We start from the raw sequence: 10,353 nt of genomic DNA on the forward strand, positions 1-10,353 counted from the left end.
CCTACCCCCCAAAGTAAGGGACGCGGGTGGTGCTGTGGGTTAAACCACAGAGCCTAGGACTTGCCGATCAGAAGGTCGGTGGTTCGAATCCCCGCAACGGGGTGAGCTCCCGTTGCTCAGTCCCTGCTCCTGCCAACCTAGCAGTTTGAAAGCACGTCAAAGTGCAAGTAGATAAATAGGTACCGCTCTGGTGGGAAGGTAAACGGCGTTTCCGTGCGCTGCTCTGGTTCGCCAGAAACGGCTTAGTCATGCTGGCCATATGACCCGGAAGCTGTACGCCGGCTCCCTCGGCCAATAAAGCGAGATGAGCGCCGCAACCCCAGAGTCGGCCACGACTAGACCTAATGGTCAGGAGTCCCTTTACCTTTACCCCTCAAAGTCACAGGTGACTGGGAAACCCCCCCCCCCAAAGCAGATTCTGGGTGCATGGAGGAGGGGCGAGGAAAGGAACCAGAAGCCAAATTTTTAATATATTCCCAGCATGGTTTAAAAAATATTACTACTACTACTAAAATAACTGTTGTTGTTATTAATCAATAAATATCACTTTTTTGTCATTAGTTGCCTATGTCCATAACTTGTCTTTCCATATACAACGCTGGAAAATCTGTGTCTGTTAACCATTAAATTTTAGCACATCTTTACCACTGGTCCACAAGCATGAGAGCTGGAAATCCTTTTTCTTTTCTTTTTTAATGGCAAAAGCAACTTGCACTTTCTCTGTAGAATCTGAAAGTCCTTGTGGAAGCCTTCAACACAGCAAGTAATTGAAACAATCTTTTTTTTTTATTTGAATTACGAAGTCAGATATATATATACACATTACATAATTCTGCTACTCTTTTATGGGTGCACACCTCTGAGACAGGTGGATAACCAGCTTAGTTGTCAGGTGTTGCTTTGTTAGAATAATCAATAAGACTTGCGGGGGTGGTTTCATAGAAATGCCACGGTCCATCCCCCCGCTGTTGCATTAGCTTGCGTGCTGTCTTCTCCTGCCTCCTATAAAAGGAAAATAGCGGGATGAGGAAGGAGAATCAGGAAATTAAGATGATCAATTGTACAATGGAGCTGGCTCGCACGTTATGTTATACCATACTTAGAATAAGCTGTGGTTTAATGTGAATGCGTGCGCAATGGACTAGTGAAGACTGCTGGAATCATGTACACATTTTTCACCCTTTCCTGCCCCCATGCCAGGAAACAAGCCACAATCTGTATTATTATTATTATTATTATTATTATTATTATTTAACATAATGTCTATATCGCTTGATTGTAGAAAGACCTCTAAGCGGTTTACAGAAACTGATTGATTCTTAAGTCATATGAACACAAGGTTATGGTTTGTTCCCCCCCAAAAAACAAAAACAAACCATGAGTAGTAAGCCAAAAGCAAGCCTTTGTTGCCACTTGTGGTTTGTTTGGAAGGAAACCATGAGCCCAAGTTTGGACTAGACAACAAGCCGGATCATGGCCTGTTTCCTGGCAGAAGCAGGAAGCACCTGTGATTTCAGATTTCACCTGTGACTGCGGTAGCATTTTGCTTGTTCCCATTAAACCGAGTCTATTTTAACCGTGTTCAAAAGTGACTGATGAGCCATGCCAACGTTATCGATTGTTCAAGCCAAATACAACCAGTCAGGCCAGAATTTTAAAGCAGCGGAGCAGATGGATCTGCCTTGGTGTTGAATTTGGCAGGCGGAGGCTGCAACCCATATGCTATTTAATACCCATGTGCCTGGATACTTAAGTTGGTCAATTAGGTCAATTAAGGCCAGCTCACAGTGCCAAATTCCTCCGCATGAGCCCATACAAGGGGAGCAGGTGGAGAAAAACTACCATGCACAAGAATGAACATTTGGGGGAGCTTGAAACTTGTAGCCACAATTATGGCTCCTGGAAACCGTTCACATCCAGGCTTGTGGAAATGGCCACCGGTTCCCTGCGCATTCAGGCTAGCCTTTCTCCGTGTGGCTGTGTGCTTGCCTGCATGCTTGTGGGGAGGAATTTGGCAACAGGAGCTGAACCAGTCCTAGCAACAGGAGGGACAATTGTATATTCACCAGGGACAGGCCCATAAGCAATGCTATTCACTACACAGAGATCAGCTGAGGCCCGCAACTCAAAGGAGAGAGTCGCAACTGTTCATTCCCTTTTGCCTCTGACCATGACCACTTTTTGCCTCTGGCTCCCAGGAGGGAAAAGTCCCTCCCTTGCCCTGCTTGGATGTCATTTCACAGCATGGGGGGGGGGGGGACTGGATTAGATGGATTTCCCCCCCAAGGGTGTTGGCAGACGTTGGCCAACGATATTATCTAGGAAACATCATGGCTCAGCATCTCCAGCAACAAAACACAAAGTGGACCACAGAACGATGAGCAGCGAAAACATTTCCAATTAACTGCAGGAAGTCTGACTTTCAACCCCCTGCTTGACTTTGGCTCATGCCTGAAATGACAGTTCAGCAACAGTTCAACACAACTTTAGGAAGAGCTGTAGCTTAGTGGTACCACATCTGCCCTGAAGGTTCCACGGTCGATCTCTGGCATCTCAAGGTTGGGCTGGGAATGTTCAGTGTCTGAAACCCTGAAGAGCCTCTGCTAGGCCATGTATGATGATAGCCAGCTCTACCTCTCTTTCAAATCAGAACCAGTGAAGGCAGTGAAGGTCCTGTGTGAGTGTCTGGAGGCGGTTGGAGGATGGATGGCGGCTAACAGATTGAGGTTGAATCCTGACAAGACAGAAGTACTGTTTTGGGGGGACAGGAGGTGGGCAGGTGTGAGGGATTCCCTAGTCCTGAATGGGGTAACTGTGCCCCTGAAGGACCAGGTGTGTGGCCTGGGAGTCATTTTGGACTCGCAGCTGTCCATGGAGGCACAGGTCAAATCTGTGTCCAGGGCAGCTGTTTGCCAGCTCCGTCTGGTACGTTGGCTGAGACCCTATCTGCCTGTGGACTGCCTCGCCAGAGTGGTGCATGCTCTGGTTATCTCCCGCTTGGACGACTGCAATGCGCTCTACGTGGGGCTACCTTTGAAGGTGGCCCGGAAACTACAACTAATCCAGAACGCGGCAGCTAGACTGGTGACTGGGAGCGGCCACCGAGACCATATAACACCTACATTGAAAGACCTACATTGGCTCCCAGTACGTTTCCAAGCACAATTCAAAGTGCTGGTGCTGACCTTTAAAGCCCTAAATGGCCTTGGTCCAGTATATCTGAAGGAGCGTCTCCACCCCCATCGTTCTACCCGGACACTGAGGTCCAGCACCGAGGGCCTTCTGGCAGTTCCCTCACTGCGAGAAGCCAAGTTACAGGGAACCAGGCAGAGGGCCTTCTCGGTAGTGGCGCCCGCCCTGCGGAACGCCCTCCCACCAGATGTCAAAGAGAACAACAACTACCAGACTTTTAGAAGACATCTGAAGGCAGCCCTGTTTAGAGAAGCTTTTAATGTTTGATGTATTACAGTATTTTAATATTTTTTTGGAAGCCGCCCAGAGTAGCTGGGGAAGCCCAGCCAGATGGGCGGGGTATAAATAATAAATTATTATTATTATTATTATTATTATTATTATTATTATTATTGGCAAACCCATGGGCACCCAAGTGTGCTTGGACTAGGACTCCCATCATCCCTGACTACTGGCCAGTCTGACTGGCGCTGATGGGAGTCAGAGTTCAGTAACAACTGGAGGGCCACAGGTTCCCCACACCTGGTGCAGATCATACTGCAAAAGGTGTGCCAAAGGCCCGACTCCATATACAATAAGTCAGCTTCCTAATGTCCCTAAGTTTGGGAAACCACCAAATTACCTGTTGATTTTCCCTACCTTAATTCAAGTTTCTCAGATTCAGCATAAAGGTATGCCAACCCCTTTTCATAGTCCTTTTCAGGAGGGTCGAGCAGATTGCGAGCAATCCACCTTGTTATCGGATGCTGGAGAAAAGCAAAGCAAGGCATCACTAAGGAATCATGAGCACCTGCGTGCATATACAGCAGAGAAGCCTCAGACACGGATTGGCTTGTCTGGTGTGATGTCATGGAATCTTCAAGCTACTCGGGGGGGCAAAGCTGTCATTAACGAAACGTCCTGTGAGAAGCAAATGGAAGTAAAATTCCCAGTTTGACTGGGATTGAAATTTCGTACACACCCCAAGGAAAGAGGAGCTGTTGTGAGGCAGGCTAAGGGTGGAAAGCTGATTGGCAGGAGAGCCTAAAAGGTAGGAATCTAAGGGGTCAGAAACCCAGAGAACCAATTGCTGAAGGAAAGGGGCTGAGCAAGCAATGGAGCGAGATACAGGAATCTAACAAGATGGGCAGATGGAGGAATCAGAAAGGAAAGAATTCACTGAAAGACCATGTACCTAGCATGCATGATGTTCCTGGATCAAATCCTAACATCTCTAGTTGCTAGAACTTTAATCCAGCTGTTAACGGGACCTGCAGGGGTTGGGGAATGTCAGGTTCTCGCCCGACTCAATCCAGTTCCACCAACCCTGTGCTAGAGGGATAAGGAGAGGAGCTGCTCAGCAATTCACGCTTCCAGAATTCACAGCCCCCTATTTCCCACCCTCCAAATATCTGCTCTGGAGGTTTGGATCATCATCGGTGGTGGGATTAAGGGGCAAAAGAAAACTGGCAGAAATTGCCACCATCCTCCTTCCTCTGGTGGAAGCTTCCACTGGATCCAACTCCCTTCCATGAACAAAAGGAGTCATTTCGTCTGCGGACGGGCAAGTCTGGATGCAGCCCAGAAAACTCCTTCCCAAGCCGAGATTACAATAAGCACTCAGCTCTGTACATCATTCTGCCTGGACACTAAGATCCAGCGCTGAGGGCCTTCTGGCGGTTCCCTCACTGCGAGAAGCCAAGTTACAGGGAACCAGGCAGAGGGCCTTCTTGGTAGTGGCACCCGCCCTGTGGAACGCCCTCCCACCAGATGTCAAAGAGAACAACAACTACCAAACTTTTAGAAGACATCTGAAGGCAGCCCTCTTTAGGGAAGCTTTTAATGACTGATGTTTTAATGTATTTTTAATCTTTCTTGGAAGCCGCCCAGATTGGCTGGGGAAACCCAGCCAGATGGGTGAGGTATAAATAATAAATTAATAATATTTTATTATTACTTACACGATAGTACTCCCAGTGCTCTGGGACATAACCTTCAGGGATTTCAGCCAGTTCAGCTTTACCTGGTGAGAAAGAAGAAGCTCAGTTCAAATGCAATAGACTTCCAAAAACACTGTCAAGAAAGAATACTGTTGCCAGCCACAACATATTATCTTCAAAAGAGGACTAATTCAAAGTTTGCTGTCCCGTCCTTAGCATGTTTGCTCAGAAGTAAGTCCCACCAAGTTCAAGGAGACGTACATTCAAGCAAGCGCACACACAAAACTGCGGAGAAACATGCAAATGAGGGTGGGGAATTCCTGTCCCTACAAACACAATTCATGCTTTGTACTTCACATAACAAATAACCAACGTTAAAAATTCTCAGTTTTACAGGTAGCAGATATGGCATGAAAACAAATGGCCAAGAGACGCATTTTTCTGGTTAAGTGGTAGTTATTCAAAAAGTTTTAACACCTACAGGTTTTTTTGTTTTAAGCGAACTAAGATAATGGTTCGCACCATCCACTGAGGCCAGAAGAAAGGAGGACTGATTGAGACCATTCCTTCCAGGGGATTTTGAAAATTCACCTCGCAGTTCTTTTACTAACCCAAACCAGATTTAACATCATTGAAAAAGAGCAGCTCTTTAGGAGAGATGCAACTGCTCCCTTTACTTCACAGTTTCTTATGTCAGCCCTTCAAAATAGGATGAAACCTGCAGAAATACTCACCGATAAAGACATTGACAAATGTTATAATTAGAGCAACTGGGATTCCGGTGAGCAAAATGTAGAACCTCTGTTTAGAAAGTGAAAGGAAACGAGAAGAAGCAAGATCATTACGTGGCAAAAATACACAGTACCCTCACATCTTCATCAAGCCCCAGTAATTTTAGAACCTCTCAATATGTAATTTTTATTTACGCATTTTTCAGTTGTTGTTTTTTCACATACATTTGTCATCTTACCATGTTCCTACACAGACTTCCCAACCTATCCTTCATTGTCATTCCTTGTTCAAACTCTTTGTTTCGCTGCCTCACTGTTATCTCTCCACCCTATTTCATCCCTTCAATTCATTCATCTTGTCTACTGCTGATCACATACTCATCCCTACTTGTAAGGTAAAGGTAAAGGAACCCCTGACCTTCCCGACGGAGTGGTACCTATTTATCTACTTGCACTTTGACGTGCTTTCGAACTGCTAGGTTGGCAGGAGCTGGGACGGAGCAACGGGAGCTCACCCCGTCGCAGGGATTCGAACCGCCAACCTTCTGATCGGCAAGTCCTAGGCTCTGTGGTTTAACCCACGGCGCCACCTGCGTCCCCTACTTGTAGATTAAGCTAAATGCCATCTCTTTGTAAATATTCTCCGAAACATTCCCACACGCTTCTTATCTTCTTTCCATCCCAATTTCTTATTTTGCCGTCATGCTTGGTAACTCTACAAATTCTATTAATTTATGCAAACTCTGATCCTTTGTTGGAGTAATCTTTTTTTCTTTCTAGCTCCTTGCATAAACTATTCTTGTGGCCGCTGTTGCATACAAAAATAGATTTTTGACTTCCTTTGGTATCTCCTCTCCTGTTATTGCTAAAAGGAAGGCTTCTGGATTTTTCTGAAATTTGAATTCAAACATTTGCTTAAGTTCCTCATATACCATCTCTCAATATTTCTTTGTGTGTTTATATCACCACAAAATATGTATAAAAGAGCCTTCTGCTTCTGAACACTTCCAACACTGAACCTCTCCCAATACAAACACTACAATCTATTAGGATTGTAGCCTAATATTTCAGACAATAACATTCCTCTTCTATCTAATTAAACAATCTATGGGCTTTTAAACTCGGGGGGGGGGGGGAGGTCATTGTTTTTGTTTCTTACTAAATTATATATTTTGGTGTTTTCATCTTGTAAAATATAAAACCACTGTGTGATCCTTGGATTAAGAGTGGTTTAGAAGTAATAATAATAATAATAATAATAATAATAATAATAATAAATATATGGTCATTTATTCAGAACTTAAAACTCTTGAATATTCAGATACCACTTGGCGTTTTAAGTTACACATGTGAAAAGACCTCTAAATGAATGTACACCGTTCACTCTGAAATATCTTATTGTCTGTTTATGGCAATGATCCAAAGAAGTAAAAAGCACACAAAGAGAGATAAGAATCCTGAATTTCATTTATTGTTTTTGCTGGAACAATGTTTTAAAGTTAAAACTATTTCTGCCCCACTCTTCACTGATATGGATACCAGCTGCTAAAGAGGCAAGCCACTGAACGGAGCAATTCTTTGGTGCATACATGGATCCCAACCTAAACATGATGACCCCAACCCAATAGTTCTGCCGATGATACAAGAATCCCAGCATTGTAGCTGGGCTCAAGTCCAACCTTGAAACAAACAACAGTCACCAGAACTGCTGCAAAGTTGAAGCCACCCTTCTCCCACGGTAACAGGTTGCACTGTACAAGGGCTCTCTAGGAAAAGTGGAGTTGATACTGCCCCCTTTCTAATCCTTTAGTTACCAATAAGCTAAAAAAAAACCACCCAAGGCCATCGTACATCCTCTTGCAAAACAGAAAGGCGACTTTTATAGTCCACAGCAGTGCTGGATTTACGTATAAGCTAAACAAGCTATAGCTTAGGGCCCCACTCTCTTGGGGGGGCCCCAAAAGATTTAAAGGGGGAAAAAGCTGGATGTACATTTCCAAAATATAAGATAAAAAACAAATAAAATAAAACCTACAAAAAGTGTTTTGTGTTGTGTAGGCTCCTATGATGTAAGTAATGGGCCCTGCCTGCTAGTCTGCTCCCTAAAATATCACATATAAAGGGCCCCATTACCTTCAGTAACTTAGGGCCTCATCAAACCTAAATCCGGCCCTGGTCCACAGGTATCTCTGCTCTGCTTACAAAGCTCAAGAAGCCATCTCTAAGGTAAACCTTGGGCTTAGGAAGACTGAATACAGTAGCATTTAGAACACAGAATATCACAGAATATCCTGTGTAACACCTTTTGGTTTCCTACAATTCCTCCCTTCCCAAAGAGTGTAGACTCACCAACAAAAGCAGGAATCGCCTGTCGTAAAAATCCGTCGCCTGGATGACAAACATTCTTTTCCCACCTCCACTGCCATGGCGTACCGGAGCTGCAAAAATCAAATCCACGTGTTAGCACAAAGCCAGCTGTGGTTTCTGTGACCCAGTCAAGCCGACAAAGAGACCTTTGGTTGTGTTCTCCTCTGTTTCTGCACATTCCCACACAGCTATTCTTGCAAAGCAAAAAACCGAGGCTGTGGTGTGTATGTGTTTGGGGGGGGGGCTATTGGGGAGTTGTTTTTATTTTTATTATGTACTTTGTGGTTTTATATCTTGGTTTTATTCTGTGAACCACCCTGAGACTCCCGGGGTATAGGGCGGTATATAAATTCAACAAATAAATAAATAAATAAATAAATAATGGGACTTGTCCAGCTCTGACCCAGCCGTGACAGGATTGCTTTGCTAATTATTTTCATCATTGACATGCCTTTGAAAGCACGCCCTTCCTCCAAGAAAAGTAGCCCTTGGGGGGGAAGGACTGTGATTGAGTGGCAGGTGCCCCCTGTGGAATGCCCACCCAGCAGATGTCAAGGCAATAAACAACTATTTTACTTTTAAAAGACAACTGAAAGCGTTCCTTTTTAGGGAAGTTTTTAATGTCTGATGCTGTATTGTTTTTAATATCCGGCTGGAAGCCACCCAAAGTGGCTGGGGAAACCCAGCCAGATGGGTGGGGTATAAATAATAATAATTTTTATTTATTTTTATTATTATTATATGCATGGCTGGCCCAAACCAAGCAGGTTGGGAGGAAGCTTCACCAGTTGAACTTCTGCCTGCGCAATAGATATAATACAATTAGATATTATATGTAAAATTATTATTATTGCACATATATGGTGGCAACGCCCCCCCCCCCCCACACACACACCGTAAAACTCAGCGATTGTCCCAAATCCTCAAGGTCAACCAGACGGGAAACCCCCATCCCACCCCAAAGATCCCCCCGTCCCCTAGCGAAGCCATACCGATGAGCACAGAGCGGCCGGCGGCCCGCCCAGGCAGGGAGAAGCGACCCCAGAGACCCGGGCCGGGAAAGGTCCTCCTGGCCGCGAAAGCAGCCGCCGCTCGGAGCAGGAGGCTCATGGCCGCCATGCCTGCGACTGGCAAGGTAACGGCGGAGGAAGGTGACTCGCGTTCGGCGGGCGAGGCTGAAGGCGCGTCGCCGCCATCTTTAGAACGGGCGCCAGGGCGGTGCGTAGATTCACTAATAGAAGACTGCCACGTAGAGCCGGTTTCCGAGTTCAATGCGCCGCTCGCAGAACCCGACGGGGTTTCTCTATTAGATGCTCGTAGGAAGTGCAATTGCGACTCTTCCCGTCTTTCTCCCCTAGGCAAAAGATAACCGGCAAAGAGTTGTTGTTGTTTTAATTCGGGTCCTATTCACGAGCGGAGTCTGGATTTTTGTTAGGGGGCGCAGAACCGACGTGATTGGTCAGTTAGTTCTGTTTTACCATTGTTTTACTTGATCTAAGGGAGGGCAGCTGCCCCACCCCCTTGGCAACGCCTATGGTCCTATTGCATGCAAAATCCTTTAAATGAAAAAAAGGCTGTATTTCTCCAGTAAGCACCACTGAATTCAATTAGGCTCACTTCCGAGTAGACATGGTAAGAACTGTACTGGATAAGAGCGTAAGAGCGCTTCATGCAAGTGGTTGTTTGGTTGTAAGTCGCTTTGGGTTGCCTTGGGCAAGATAAAGCGACATGCTGTTGTTATCATCATTATCATTATCACTATTCATATTGCACATTAGAAGTCAGAGCCCAAATCTCTTTTAAGCATCAGCTGGATGCTCTGTTACACAGAGTTACACTTCACTGACTTGCACCGTTAATGTTAATAATAATAATAATGGAGACCTTGAGCAGTGTTTGCATCTGAAGAGTTCATTTGTGAATGTTTGAAAAGCTAAATCAAAGCAGAATTTCAACCCCTCAAAAATGAGATCTCAACAAGAGCAGGAAAGGCTCGCTATGTTTCGTTTCTTGGCGGAGTCCAGCCACTGCTCAATGACTGTCAACGATAAAAATCCTTAATTTCTCCATCCAATGCGATTTTCACGTACGCCAAAACGGATTTAAAAATCCCTTCCTTTGGGGGCACCTTGCCCGCAACTACA

General features: G+C 45.2%; 1 protein-coding gene across 1 annotated transcript; it reads right to left on the minus strand.

Annotated features, from left to right (window-relative positions):
* Positions 1-764: 764 nt before the first annotated feature.
* NDUFB5 (NADH:ubiquinone oxidoreductase subunit B5) lies at positions 765-9,363 on the minus strand. The gene is made up of 6 exons (XM_081008348.1): positions 9,202-9,363; positions 8,192-8,280; positions 5,846-5,912; positions 5,133-5,194; positions 3,832-3,938; positions 765-1,002 (listed from the first exon to the last, which is right to left on the minus strand). Exons 1-6 carry the CDS (start codon positions 9,326-9,328, stop codon positions 882-884), a joined length of 573 nt encoding a protein of 190 aa, XP_080864474.1. The 5' UTR covers positions 9,329-9,363; the 3' UTR covers positions 765-881.
* Between the last annotated feature and the right edge of the window lie 990 nt (positions 9,364-10,353).

Source organism: Podarcis pityusensis (genome assembly GCF_964106645.2).
Source record: "Podarcis pityusensis genome assembly, chromosome: 5".
NCBI lineage: Eukaryota > Metazoa > Chordata > Lepidosauria > Squamata > Lacertidae > Podarcis > Podarcis pityusensis.